The 14,681-nt window shown below is 53.1% G+C and overlaps 2 protein-coding genes across 2 annotated transcripts; one reads left to right on the forward strand and one right to left on the reverse strand.

Annotated features, from left to right (window-relative positions):
- Nucleotides 1-245: 245 nt before the first annotated feature.
- On the forward strand, nt 246-10,476 carry AP1S1 (adaptor related protein complex 1 subunit sigma 1). Its single transcript, XM_080940783.1, has 5 exons — nt 246-315; nt 3,079-3,257; nt 4,158-4,266; nt 7,897-8,034; nt 9,683-10,476. The coding sequence occupies exons 1-5, from the start codon at nt 313-315 to the stop codon at nt 9,728-9,730; spliced, it is 477 nt and encodes a 158-aa protein (XP_080796909.1). The 5' UTR covers nt 246-312; the 3' UTR covers nt 9,731-10,476.
- Nucleotides 10,477-12,626: 2,150 nt separating this feature from the next.
- On the reverse strand, nt 12,627-14,480 carry VGF (VGF nerve growth factor inducible; the record flags this gene model as incomplete). The annotated part of the gene is made up of 1 exon (XM_080940945.1): nt 12,627-14,480. One exon carries the CDS (start codon nt 14,478-14,480, stop codon nt 12,627-12,629), a length of 1,854 nt encoding a protein of 617 aa, XP_080797071.1.
- Between the last annotated feature and the right edge of the window lie 201 nt (nt 14,481-14,681).

Consider the following 14,681-nt stretch of genomic DNA (forward strand, 5'->3'; position numbering starts at 1 on the left):
TCCCTTCCCATCCTCCAATCAACCCACCAAGACAGCCTTGTTACCATGACGACCGGGCTTTTTGCAAAGCTGAAGTCAAGGACCTGGTTGCCATGGTTTCCGCTTCTCCGCCTCCAGCCCCGCCCGCGCGCCGGATGAGATGGGGGGGGCGCTGCAGTGTTGGCACCTGCGCAGTGCGACCGCGTATGGAGCCGGCGCGGCCTAGGGGCGGGGCTTCAAGCGGAGAGGGAGGGAAAAGAAAAGAATCGGACTGGGAGTGGAGGTGGCTTCTACGGTGGCCGGAGAGGGACGTACCGGGCCGGAGGCTGCAGGATGGTAGGCTTTGAGGAGAGGGAGGGGACGGGAACCCGAGGGGCGTGGGCTGTACCTGCGGGGGTCCGGAGGGGGGCTGCCCTTTGTGGGAGTCGCCCTGCCTTCCCTGTGGTCTGCAAAGGACCCACTTCCCAGAGCTGCTAGGGAGACCTGACCTCGGAAGCTGGAAATGGCACTAGGGACAGGGGCGGGGAGGAGTCTTGTTGGTTGGAAGAGAGGGGACTAGGGCTGAATGGTGGCGGGACTGTCCCGAGCCTGGAGGAACGCTCGGGATTCTGGGTTCGGTTCTAGAGATCCTCCCAGTCACTGCCGCAGGGAAGACACGAGGTTGGGGCGTCGGGGTCACTCGGGATGGTTGCAGGTCGCCCAATCCCCTTCCCATGAGGCCCACAGTGGAGCAGGGCCCATGGAGAGCTCGGTGTGGGAGGGTGCAGTTTCCGGGTCTCTGGAGTAAACCTCCTGTCTCGGCTCCTTGATAGAACTGGCTCGGAGTTCTGGCTCAGGTGGGCTCTAGGGTTTGCAGTCGGGGGACCTAGCTAGGCTCTGGAAGACTCCCCGACTTTAGCAATCGCAGCTCCCCACCCTCTCCAGTGCATTTTCTTTTCCGGAACCCAGGCCTTCCGTCTTCCTGCTGTAGTTGTCACCTCCTTTTCTTAGCTGCTCCCCCAGTTCCTCACCTTCCTTATCACCTCACCAACAGCACTTCCTAGTTTCTGGGGTGTTTGTTTCTGTTAACTTAACCTGCTAAACTGGAAATGTGGCGCACACACAACAGCTATCCCAACCCGGGCCGTTTGCTGGGAATTGAGTTCAGGATATGGAATCGGGAATCTTTGCAACTGGGGGGAAAAAAAAAAAAAAAAAAAAAAAAAAAAAAAAAAACCCAAAAAACTAGATCCATGCGCGAAGCAATGGGGACTCTGCTTGCTGTTTATTCCAGAGACATTCCTAGGACAGCCCTCGTGGGTGACTGGGCCCTGTCTGAGGGACTGAGGGATCAGTCACCTGACGTCTCGGAGGAAAGGTCAGGCCTTAGAGTGCACACCTGTAACTTGGCGCTCAGGAAATAGAACCAGGGAGGATCAGAAAACCAAGGGCAGCCTTGGCTCTCTAGGGAATTGGGGTCAGCCTGTGCTACATGAAACATTGTCTCAAAAGAGAAAGAGAGAAAAGAGGGCCAGAGAGAGATGGCTGGCCTTGTACAAGTAGCTGATGACTGAGATCCCTCCTAGGAACCCATGTGGTGGAAGGAGGGACCCGACTCCACGGAGTTGTCCTCTGGCCTCAGAGTGTGGGTAGTGGCACCTGGGTGCCCCACACATACATGTAAAATAATATAAAACAGCACTTTTAAGAACTGGGAATAAAAAAAGCCAGTACTCAGAACTAAATATGTGGACGGCAGAGGAAGATGGAGGGCAAGATCCGAATATCCCTGTGCCAAGTGCAGTTTGATGTCGGTACAATATACAGAGAAGACTATCAACCAGCATGGGACTGTCACGAGAGGCCATATTGAGTCAGGGTCATCTGAAGGCTTATTGCAGGGTGGGGTAGCCACCCATCATCTGCGAGACACGGGGTCTAGCACATACACAGAACTGTTGACATCAGTTTATCATTAGGCTAGGCATTTTCCCCCATGGAAAACAAGGTCAGGAGAAAATAGCAGCACCTAGCATGTTACAGGTCCTACTGTGTGCCGGGCACCCTCATAAATTAACTCTTAAGAATTCCTTACGGGAAAGGGGTAGAGAGATGGTTCAGCCATTAAGAGCACTGACCACTCTTCCAGAAGACCGAAGTTCAGTTCCCAGCACCCATGGCAGACAGCTCACAATTTTCTGTAACTTTGGACCCAGTAGATCTGATGCCTCCCGACTCCATGGGCACCTGCACTCCTGGCTCAGTAGTTAAGAGCTCGAGTTGCTCTTGCAGAGGACCCTCCCATCACCCACATGGCAGCTCACAACCATCTATAACTCCAGTTCTAAGGGATTCAATAAACATGCATATGTTGCACATACATGTACACATCAATATCATACACGTGACATAAATCTTTAATAATGCTAACAAATCTTAAAAGACCCCCCCATAAGAAAGCATTATTTCTATCTTTCGAATAAAGAAACTGGGGTCCAAAGACTACTTCATATTTTTCAAAGCCTGTCAGACAGCTCAGTGGGTAAAGGCACCTGTTGCCAAGCCTAAGTATCTGAGTTTGATCTCTGGAGCTCACACAGTCAAAGCAGAGAACCAGCTCCCAAAGTTGTTCTCTGACCTACACACACACACACACACACACACACACACACGTGTGTGTGTGATAAAGTGTTTTTATGTTTATTTTATCATATGTGTGTGGGTGGGTGCTCGTAACACCATGAATATGTGGAGAATGCAGCTCGTGGGAGCTGGTTCTCCTGTTACGTGGGCCACAGGTATTGAGTTCAGGCCATTGGACTTTGTACCAAGCACCTTAACTGATTTAGTTATCTCGCTGGCCCAGTGTAAATTTGCCTGAGACTGGGCTCAAGCTAGGAGGAGCCAGTATTTGAACCCAGATCACAGGCGTGGAATCTTTGGCTTTCCTGAGGGAAAAGCACTCCTTCTTGTGGGGGTGCCCATCGCTGACAGCTAGGTCAGGAGTTTTGAAGAAGGTATCGATGAACAGTGTGGGGGTCTGGGGCTGTGTGCGTAAGTAAGAAAAGAGGCTCCAACCCCCTTCTCTGCCCCTCATCTCTTCTCCTTCCTCCCTTGCAGATGCGATTCATGCTACTCTTCAGCCGGCAGGGAAAACTCCGGCTACAAAAATGGTACCTGGCCACCTCAGACAAGGAGAGGAAGAAAATGGTCCGAGAGCTCATGCAGGTCGTTCTGGCTCGAAAGCCCAAAATGTGCAGCTTCCTGGAGTGGAGGGACCTCAAAGTTGTCTATAAGAGGTGACACTCCTTCCATTTGTTCTTAGATGCGCATGGATTGCTCTGGAGTTTACCGTGGGTCAAAATGGCTAAGAAATAAATCTGAAGTCAGAGAGGGTGAGGAGCAGAGGTATTTACTGGTCGGTCATGAATGCCTTCACTTCCCTAGCTCACTTTGAAACTGGTGTTCCGGTTGGGGATGGCCTTCTGTCCTTAGAGTCCTTGCCTCACCTGCACAAGGCCATGGGTTCGATCCCCAGCACCGCATAAACCAGGTGTGGAGGCACATGCCTGTCATCCCAGCAGCACTGGGGAAATGGAGGGAGGAGGCCCAGAAGCTGGAGGTCACCTTTGGCTACATAGTGAATCTGAGGCCCGTACTGGTCACTCGGAAGGAAGGAAGGAAGGAAGGAAGGAAGGAAGGAAGGAAGTTAAAATCCAAGAGAAAAAAGCTAGTAGATCTCTAGTGTTTTTCAGTCCAACTAGCCTGATCTACAATGTAACAAGCTCCAGGCCAACTACTAAGGTTGTACAGTGAGACCATGTCTCAAAAATAAAAAAGGAAGACATTATTGTTTCCTGCTCAGTTTTCTGACGTGGCCTCTTGCATACAGCCTGAAGATTCACCTGCGCACAAAGTATGACCCTCCCAGTCTCATCTGCCACACTGAGCTCCACACCCACGTTCCCGAACATGCCCCTTCTGGTTCCTTGAGTTCTGAGCCTGTAAAGTGGCTCAGGTTTATACTGAGGCTAACCAAGTGGGTCAGAGAGCAGAAAGGAGAGGAAACGCACCTTGTGCTCATGGAAAGGGTGTCTTTGTGCCTTCTGGGACCACAGTGTTGGTGTGGGCAGGTTGAACCCGGAGTTCCAGGGTCCCGATGGCAGGACCTAACTGTGTCTCACCGGCTCCCTCATCAGATACGCCAGTCTCTATTTCTGCTGCGCCATCGAAGGCCAAGACAACGAGCTAATCACCCTGGAGCTGATCCACCGATACGTAGAGCTCTTGGACAAGTACTTCGGCAGCGTGAGTCTCCCCACGAGCCCCGTTCCCATTGCCAAGCGATTCCATCGCCCTGCAGCTCTCAGTGGGAAGGTGGTGTCAGGGCACGGGAACTGTAATTAATCTTCCCTCGTAAGCTCTAAGCCTATTAGCTATGGCCCTTAATCAGCTTGGGGTACGCCTCAGTCAGTAGAGCTCTGGCGTGAGATAGAATGGCAGGGAGTGGAGGAAAACTGGCATTGAGTTTAGCCAGAGGACAAACTCATGTATTGGTCTTCAGGTGCCTTCCACTTCTTGGTGGAGTTTCCTCCCTTCTTCCCTTCCTTCCCTTCCCTCCCCTCCCCGTTCTCCCCCCCCCCCTTCATTTTTTCTTTCTTTGAGTCTCATTATGGGGTCATAGAGATGGCTCAGTGGTTAAGAGCTCAAACTGCTTTTTGCGCCAGAGGACAAGGACCCAGGTTCAATTCCCGGGACCCCCACAAGGCAGCTCACAACTGCCTGTAACTCCAGTTCCAGGAGATCCAACTCCTCACACTGACATATTATACAGACAAGACACCAGTGCACATAAGAGAAAAATAAATAAGTTACTGTTGAGGCTCTCGCTGTGTAGCTCTGGCTGGCCTAGAACTTGCTATGTAGAACAGGCTGGGCCCTTCTGAGTGATAGGATCAAAGGCGAGAGTCAAAGGCTCGTTTTATTTATTTTTGATGCCTATGTGCATGTGTCTGTCTAGGTGAGTGCGGGTGCCTGCAGAGGTTAAGAGGGAAGAAGGTATAGGCTTGCCTGGGGCTGGAGTAACAGGTACTTGTGAGCCCCCCCACCTAGGTGTATGGAATTGGACTCAGACCCTCAAGGACAGTACCTCCTGAGCTGTCCCTCCAGCTCCCACCTTGGTTTTTTCGTGTTTGTTTTGTGAGATGTTTTATTTGTTTTACTGCCTTCTGTTAGTTGAGGCAGGGCCTAGCGCTGGCCTGGAACTCCTTGATTCAGCCCCCCGGGTTTTCACGTCTCCTCCTCCCCGTACTGGGATTATAAATAAGCACCAACATATCTAGCTTTTTCTACATGGGTCCTGGAGACCCAACTCCTCTGGTAGAAGAGGCAAGCACATGACACACACATACATGCAGGCAAAACACTCATGCACATAAAAAAATAGATGGAGAAATCCAAAAGATTTTTTTTTTAAAGGCGATAACCCAGAGCCCTGACTTTCCAGAGATTCAGAATTAATTTCTCTGGCGTGTGGCCTGGGTTTGACAGACTTTCGGTACAGAATAGGTCTTCGTCATATTTAGCGCTGTTGATGGTGTACAACGCCCAATCGGGTTCTGCTTAAAATTAATTTGTTTTGTTGGTGCTGGTGATTAAACACAAGGCCATGCTCCTGTCCTCGATCTCCTCTCTGCCATAGACTATATCCCAACTGTCCTTTCTGTTCCCTTTTGGTCTGTTTTTTCAAGACAAGAGTTACTCTGTGTAGCCCTGGCTGCTCTGGAACACACTCTGTAGACCAGGCTGGCCTCAAACTCACAGTGATCCCCCTGCCTCTGCATCCCGAGTGCTGGGATTAAAAGTGCATCACCACCTCCCAGTTCCATTTTGTTTGTTGTTTTAAAGACAATGTAGCACTTGTGCATCCTAAGCTGGTCTCCAGCTCACTGTGCAGCTGAGAATGACCTTGTGCCTCTCCACCTCTTGCCTCTGCCTCCCAAGCTGTGCGGTCACAGGTGTGGCCACCACACCCAGTTGCAATGGTGCTGGGGACTGACGCATTTTTAAGCAAGTGTCTCAGTCACTGCTCTACAGCTGTGAAAAGCACCAAGACCAGGCGACTGTTGTAAGAGAAAGCGTTTAACTGGGGGGTTGCTTCATAGTTTTAGAATCTAGTGTCATCATGGGGGGACACCGGGGGATGTAGGCAGGACCTAGACAGTAGCTGAGAGCTACACCCTGATCCATAAATAGGTAGATAGGGAGAGAGGAGGGTGGGACTGAGAGACAGAGAAGACTGACTGACTCAAAGTCCCGCCCCAGCAACATGCCTCTTCCAAAAAGACCACACCTCTGAATCCTCCTAATCCTTTCAGACCGTCCACTCCCTCCTCTCCAGCCCTTATTATTATTTTTTTAATATTGAAAAAAAAAATTATCGAAGGAGGTCAACCAGCAGACATTTTGTTTCTTTGTTCCTCCACTCCCAGTGACTAAGCATTCAAATAAACGAGCCTATGGGGGCCATTCTTCTTGTTCATTTATTTATATATTTATTTAGAGCCCAAAAGCTGCCCCTGACCCAGAGTCCCTCCTCCCGTCCCTCCTCCCATCTCTCCTCCCATCTCTCCTTCCATCCCTCCTCCCATCCCTCCTCCCATTCTGGGGAGTAGATTCCACAGTCAGGCTACAGCTTTAGGGGAGAGCCTCTGCTCCAGTTATCAGGGGACCCACATCTCAGAGACCGAGCTGCACATCTGCTGCATACGTACGTGCCTCCGTCCAGCCTATGGACGCTCTTCGGTTGGTGGCTCAGTGTCTGGGAACTCCCAGAGGTCTTCCTGTGGAGTTCCTTTACCTTCAGGGCCTTCAGTTCTTCCCCCAACTCTTCCAGAAGAGTCCTGACCTCTGTCCAGTGTTTGGCTGTGGGTCTCTGCATCCTTTCAGTGAGCTGCTCTGAGGTCTTTCTCATTCACACCAGCCAGGCCAGCATTCAGCCAATCAACTAAGGTACATGCCCAGCCTGAGCTAATTGATTTTATGCTACAGATGGTACCCGGACCTCACATTGTTACTTTGTACTTGGCCACTGAGCTGTTTCCCTGGCCCGTTTTTTTTTTTTGTTTGTTTGTTTGTCCATTTCTTTGTTTGTTTTTATTACTTTTTATTTTGAGACAGGGTCTCACTAAGTTGTCCAAGATGACCTCAAACTCACTCGGTAGTTCAGGGATGCTATGAACCTTCTGCTTTGTCTTTAAAAACTGAGATAAGAAACCTGTTCTCTGGTTTGCTCTTCATCAACCTGAAGAGTTGACGCCATCATCTCCTTTCCTGGATGGGGAAACTGAGACCCTGAGACATTCCATGCTGTGTGCAACACATTGCATATCAACAGAGGTCACCTTGTGTCTTCTAATGCAGAGACCATGGTGTTCTCCTCCCCAGGTTCGAGGCTAGCCCAGGGTGCGGCAGAAACTATATTGGATATTTTAAGAGGAAAACAACAGCAACCACAGACTTCTAACTTCTGATCCAGAAGACAGGCAATGAAAGTAGGCATGGTGGCCTATAATCCCAGTGCTGAGCCTGAGGCAGGAGGATTGGGACCAAGGCCAGACTGGGGGAAAAGGCCAAAGCACTGAATATGGAGGCCCAGGAGGGTCTAAAGACTCACCCAAGGAATTCACTGTGGGGCTGAGGATGTGCTTCTTTGGTTAGAGAGCTTGCCTTTCATGCCCAGAGCCCTGCACCACATGTAAATGCTTATAATCCCAGCATCTGAGAGGCTGAGGCAGGAGGATTGGTTCAAGGACAGATTCAGCTCTCTAGGGGATTTAGGGCCAATATGGAGTACTCAAGACTCTGACTAGGGGTGTGAAGGATGCGGGGCTGGGATGTGCCATGATGCTCAGCTCTGCCTTCTCCCCCTTCTCGCAGGTGTGCGAACTAGACATCATCTTCAACTTTGAGAAAGCCTACTTTATCCTGGATGAGTTTCTGATGGGTGGAGACGTCCAGGACACCTCCAAGAAGAGCGTGCTCAAGGCCATTGAGCAGGCTGACCTGCTGCAGGAGGTACGAGCCAGGGACAGTGAGGAGGAGGAGGAGGATTACTGTGTCCAAGGGGATTCCCCGCCCCTTGGGCGCCCTGCCCGGCGAAGAGTGGGCCCCCCTCCCTGTGGCGTCTGGCCCCCATCACGCCCAGCTGTCTAGTTTGTCCTGAGTCCTGAACCCATGGAACAGGAGGTGGGTGGGCCAATGGCCCACCACAGTTGTCCCCTCTTTCATTCCAAGCTCTGGCCCTTCTCAAGACCCAAGATGTCTGTCTTACTCTGCCCTAGTCTCCTTTGACTTAATTTTCATGATGATAAGGGATGTTTAGAGAGTTGAAGACCGGTTCATAATAGATAAGCCTTTTCTTCCTCAGTTTATATCTGTCTGCCTGTCTGTCTGTCTGTCTTCTGTGTATCTGTGTCTCTATCTGTGTGTCTGTATCTGTCTGCATAAACTGCTCTCTCTCTCTCTCTCTCTTTCTCTCTCTCTCTCTCTCTCTCTCTCTCTCTCTCTCTCTCCCATGAAGGCTAGGGCCCTGATCCCTACTTTGCATGTCTGTATGTAGCATGAAGGGTCTGTGTATGTACATGTTGGGTAGAGGCCAGCGGCTGAAATTGGGCATCTCCCTCAGTCACGCTCCACTTTATTTTTCCAGAGTCTCCCATTCACCCTGGAGCGCATCCATTCAGCCAGGCTGGGTGGCCACTGGGCTTCAGGGACCTACCCGTCCCAACTTCCTCCCCACAAGCACTTGCAGTAAAGACCCAGACCTCCACCCCAGGCTTCTCCTGGGTTGCTGGGGACATGAACTCGGGTCTCTATGCTTACGTGACAGATCTGTGTCTGTCTGTCCAGCCACACCCAATCCTCCCTTTTAACATGTATGCACCAGGTACACACGCCCCTTTTGCTCAGGAATGAACGTCTGTGGGACGTGGGGCTGCCTGAGGGCGTCTGTTAGCTCTCTCCACTGCCTGGCATCCCCACCCTCTCCCCATCCCGCTTGTCCCCTCTGCGGTGTGACTGCTGAGCTTTGGTGCAGGGAGATGAGTCACCAGGCAGGACTCTGCAGTGACAACCCAGCTCGAGCTGGCTCTGAGGAGGGGGAGAGATGGGGTCGACAAGGGAGGTCAGCCTTATAGGGAGGAGGAGGAATGGCAGAATGAAGCTCGGGGTCACCCCACGGGTCCAGCTTCCCATCATTCCCTGTCACACACACATACACACAGACAGACACATGTGTGTCCCCTGGTTACTAGACATTAGTGACTAATCACTCTGAAGTCTACCTTTCCTTCCTTACCCACGCTGAGAGGCAGAGGCTGAGCGTCCACACTACCTACCCCTGGAAATCAGGGTTCCCCTGTCCTTCCTGCCCCAGCTTCATGCCTCTTACTCATGGGTTCTGAAACTGCTCACCTGCTCCCCCAGTTCCTAGCTTTAGATTCTGGGTGATGCTGAACTTAGCCTCTTCTACCCTCCTTGCCCCTGTGGGTACCAGGAATGGTGTCATGAGGCCCGTAAGCCTCCTCCCCCCATCACCCTCCAGGGCTCACATCAGCTTCTCTTCTCCCACCCCCATGTGTGTCCGTGCTCCTCCTGACTGATTCCTTCATCTCGCCCACCCTGTCTACCCTTCCTGGTGTCTGTGTCACCCCGTCTGTCTCAGGAGGATGAGTCGCCGCGCAGTGTCCTGGAGGAGATGGGCCTGGCATAACCCCAGCAGCCAGCAGGGGGGCCCAGTGGAACCGGGGAAGCCAAGCCAAGAGACAGCACTTGGGGACTGTTTCTCACCTCTCCCTCAGATCCCTTCTCTTGGAGGGGCCCGGCTGCCTTTCCTCTACCACCTTACCTACTTTAGAAGGAGCTGTGGCTCTGGTCCGTCATACGAATATTCCCTCCCTCCAAATCTTCCCTCCCTCCACCCTCTCTACCTTTCCCAGTGAAGGCTTTAGGAGCTAGAAGGGAGGAAATATGACTGGATGGGGGTGCTTGGAGGCTTTCATTTTCCTTCCTTTGAAGAAGCAATGTTAACCCCACCCATCCTTCGTGCCCCCCCCCCATGTCCTGTGTTGCTGTAAATATATAAATATGTCAGGTTAAAGGGAAAAGGTGTCCAGGGCTCTTTTCTCCCCTCTGCCCCCAAAACCTACCTCCACCCTCCCCATAACCAGTCAGGGCAGCTTCTTTGCCTGGGAGGGGCTTTCTCCTCTCCAGCCCCCACTTCCTCCTGGGCTCCAGTCTCTAGTCAGAGCCAGGGAAGGAGTCACAGAGTTAATGTTTTTCTAACCTTGCTACTTGGAGGGAAGGGAAGGTTGGGGGAAGGGCCCACTTTCTGGGACACTGACCCTGCCCCCTTCCTCCACCCCACGTCATGGGTGCAACAGGAGCCAAGCAGGTGGGATGGGCCAAGTGGCTGCCTTTACTTCCTTTCTTCTGAAATAAAAGGAAAAAGTGTTTCTGGACTTGGCTTGCCTCTGGCTTCTTTGGAGAAGATGGACGTCCACCCTGAGGTCAAGGGCAGCTTCCTGGGAACTGTCTTCCTGGGAGCTGGATTATTGTACTTGCATAGAAAGGCTAAAAATGGAAGACGCCCAGCTCAATGTCAGATAGACAACAAGTTTTGTTGTTTTATTTGTTTTATATGCTAGGATAATCAGACACATACCCTTGTGCATTTGAGGCTGGCACTACCAAATGAGCTATCAGCCCTCTGTTGTTTGGCCTTGCTTCTTGAGACAGGGTTTTGCTGCATAGCTCTGAGTGACCTGGGACTCGGGGACATTACTGCTATCCCTGACTTCAGGATGCTGGGATATAAGCATGTGCCAGCCACATCCCAACCCAACAGATGAATTTGAAATTTCTTTACATTTTGGGTCAAGGTCTCATGTGGTCTAGCCTGACGTTAAACTCAAAATGGATGGGAGAATAAACGTGAATTTTCTGATCTTCCTGCCTCTACTTGCAGAGATGCTGAGTTTACAGGTATGGGACACCACACCCTGATTGATGAAAGGCTTCGTGCATGCTGGGAGAGCACTGGCCCAACTGAGCCACATGCCCAGCTGTGGCAGTCAGTTTTGTATTTTGTGGTACCAAGGGCCTCTTGCACTCCAGGAAAACATCACTGAGCCACAGCCCCAACGGATAAGTCACTAAGTGCACTATGATAAAATTATTCTGGATGGGGGAAAGTGTCTACTGCTTTTCTGGAATTGGGAGTTTAAATGAGCATCTTTTGCTCTGTCTAGTGGCCCTGCCCCCAAAGATTTTTACGCACTGCTTGTAACTAACTACACATAACCCAGAAAGGACAAGTCCTGTCATCCTAGGCTTTCTTCTGAGAAGTTCACGTGGAGAGTAGCTTTTTGCCTCATTCAGTTTTTTGAGGGGAGGGAGTTAATTGAGAAGAAATGGCTAAAAGCAAAGTATGTGGGGGCTAGCCCCTTCTCCCCAAGTTTCTGAGAATCCAGAGAATTTGAACGGAAGGCTGGATGACTCGGGGTAGACAGGCCTCCCAGATTCCCAAGTAGAATTTGTATGGTGCCATTTTTCCTTTGAGTCTTAGAAGCTTGCTTATCCCAGCTAATTAGCTCTTTTCCTGTTTGTTTTGTCTTCCTGCCCCTCCCCCAAGCCATGTTCTCACTCCCAACAACTGGCTCTTATTGGACTCCATTCTTTCCTGGGTCAAAGACTGGGAACAGTGACTCGATTTCTGGCCACAAGGTGGAAGTGGAAAAAGTAGGGGTTGTATTTTGTTTGGGTTTTTATTGCATTTATTTGTTTTGTGGGCGGGTGAGCCTACCAAGGTGGATATGACGCATCATAAAGAGAACTTGCAGTAGTCAGTCCGCTCCTGTCATGTGGAACGAACCCTGATATTACACTCATGTCTTGCTTGGCAACGTGTGCCTTTACCCACTCACTGGACCGTCTCACTGGCACCAAAGTTGTGCTCCGTAATGGGCATTACTAGAATATTCCCTTTCCAGGTTCAGACTCACGCCTTTCTCCCACCCAGTCTGGCTTTGGTCAGAAACTAGGGGGGCTGTGATGACTGGCAATTCCCTCACCGCCCCTTGGAGAGGACCAGACAGGTCCAAGGGGACGGGTGAATAACGGAAAACAAAGTCCTAATAAAATAGTCACTTTTATTTCTTAGCAAAACTATTTCCTCCGTGAGGGGTATTTACAACAGAAGGGCAAGAAGTGGGTAAGTTCACAGCAATTTGGAGAAGGAAGAGGGAAGGCTCCGGAGGCCCCAAGGCTGAGAGACAGACACTTCACACGATTAAATAGAACAGCTTTTCCCCGTTTGGGACTGGGAAGTCGCTAGAGAAACTAGATGGGGACGAGGCCCCTGGAGGAAGTGGGGATGTAAGGGGACTCGCACAAACCACACACCCGCCTGGGCTGGCCCCGGGGTCAGACCCCAAAGACGTCTGACAGGCCTGGTTTGGACAGAACCCGGGGCGGGGCCTTGTGGGGCGGGGCCGGGCGGCAGCCAAGGGGCGGAGCCGGGGCGCATGCAAACACCGAGAGGGCGAAGGAGCGACACGGAGGGGGGGCGTGGCGGCGCGCGCAGCTGGGAGCGGGCGCGCAGGGGCGAGTCACGGGCGGTGCAGCAGCACGTGCTCAATGTAATTCTCCAGCTCCTCCTGCTCCTGCAGCCGGCGCTCCTCCGCGTCTGCTTCCTCCTGCGCGCGCCTGGCCTGGGCCTCCAGATCGGGATGGTGGCGCGCAGGTGGCAACGCGTGATGGAAGTGACGGCGGCGGGAGGATGCGGGCGGCTGCAGTGTCCGCGGCCGAATGTAGTTTGGGAAGGGGTGATAGGGCCCCGGGGGAAACACCTCATCCTCCTCCCGATCCCAGGGTGGGAGCACTTCGTTCCAGTCCGGCAACTCATCCCGGGCCGGGGCGGGAGGTGGAGGCTGCGGGGAGCGGACATGGGTCGGGGCTGGGGCAGCCCTGGGGGGCGGCACAGGCTCTGGAGGGGCGTTCTTCTTCCGCTTCCGTTTCTCCTCCACCTCCTCGATGATGCTGACCACATCGTCTGCTGGCAGGTGGAGTTTGGTGGACAGTTCAATGAGACTATCGATCGTCTGCGGATCCATCTCCTCGTCGTCGTCATCCTCCTCCCCGCCCTCCTCTGCCCCCTCAGCATCCTTCCGCCGATGGCCTGGCGCCTCCTCCTGGGAGCGCTTGTCCTCAGCTCCGGCTTCCCCGTCCTCCTCCTCGGCGAACAGGAGCGCGTTCTGCCGCGCCCTCTCCGCCTCCTCTGCCTCTGCCTCCGCCTCCGCCGCCTCCTCATCCTCTTCCCCCACCTCGTCCTCCCCACCACCGCGTCTCTCCTGCTCCGCCTCCTCCTCCCTCTCGTTCTCCCGCTCTTGCTGCGTCTCCTGCAGCCCGCGACCCCCGAGATCGCGCTGCCGGGCGCCGCCCTGCAGCAGATACTGGAGCAGCAGGTCGGAGGCGAGATCGGCCAGCCGCTCTTCTTGCGCTGCGGCCTGCCGGGTGGCCTCCGCCTGTCTCCTCCCTGCTTCTACCTGAGCTAACCCTTGCTGAAGCAGGCGCTCTCCTGCCTCGGAGCCGCCCAGGAATGAGCCCTCAAGCCGGCGCACCTTGGGAAAGGGGGCACTTAGACTTTGGTACGCCTTGGATAGGGGTGTCAAAGTCTCGCCAAGATGTGTTTTAGGGGAGGACACTCCTTCACCGAACTGATGGGTTTCGGGAAGGGGAGCGCTTTCGGACATTCGAGCCTGGAATTGAGAAGGGACAGGGGGCGACAGAGGAGCGCGCTCCGGGACGCGCGCCTGGAACTCTCCCCAGGAAGCGCGCCATACGCGCTCTGGCCCGGGGCTCTCCAGATTGACCCGGGTCAGCGTGTGCGTGCGGGTTTCAGTCTCTGCTGCCGCCGTCTCTTGCTGGCGCTTAGCGTTGCTCGGACTGAAATCTCGAAGTTCTTGGAGCAAGGATGCTAGTGCCTCCAGCTCTTCTGAGCGGTCATCTGCCTCGGGATCGTTGTCCTGAGTCTGAGGGCGAGGGGGGGCCACAGCGGGCGCTTGGATTTCTGGTGCCGGGAGGCTATGGGTCTGACTGCGCACGGACTCGGTCAGCAGAGCTTCTGCTGCTTCTTCGGGTGTTCCCTGCTGGGAACCTCCCGGGACAGCCGGAGGCGAGACCGGACGGTCCAGTGCCTGCAACAGTACCGCGGCCAGCGCCCGGGGATCCACGCCCTGGAAGAGCTCTCCCTGGTCCTGAGGCTCGGAATTCCGAGCAGCTCGGACCTCTGGGACGCTGTCATCCTTTGGCCGGGACACTGCGTCCTCAGCTACCTGCCCATTATGTTCAGCGCCGAGAGGAGGAGGATAAGCATCGGAGCGCCCGGGGGGCGCTGCTCCCAAGCCCTGGATCAGTAGAAGGAAGCAGAAGAGGACGGGTGCAGGCAACGTGAAGGTTTTCATGACCAGAGACTGAAAAATAGAAGAAACCAAAGAAATAGATAATTTCTATAAGAATTTCCCCATTTCTATTTCTGCATTCCCTCCCCCCACCTTTAAGCAGGAAATCCGGGGTTTCCCTCATTTCTCTAACCTTACCCGAGGAGAAACGTTTAGCAGAGAACGAGAAAGCTGTGGTGATCTCTGGGGTCGTGCAAATGGACA

This window comes from Micromys minutus (assembly GCF_963924665.1).
Source record: "Micromys minutus genome assembly, chromosome: 29".
NCBI lineage: Eukaryota > Metazoa > Chordata > Mammalia > Rodentia > Muridae > Micromys > Micromys minutus.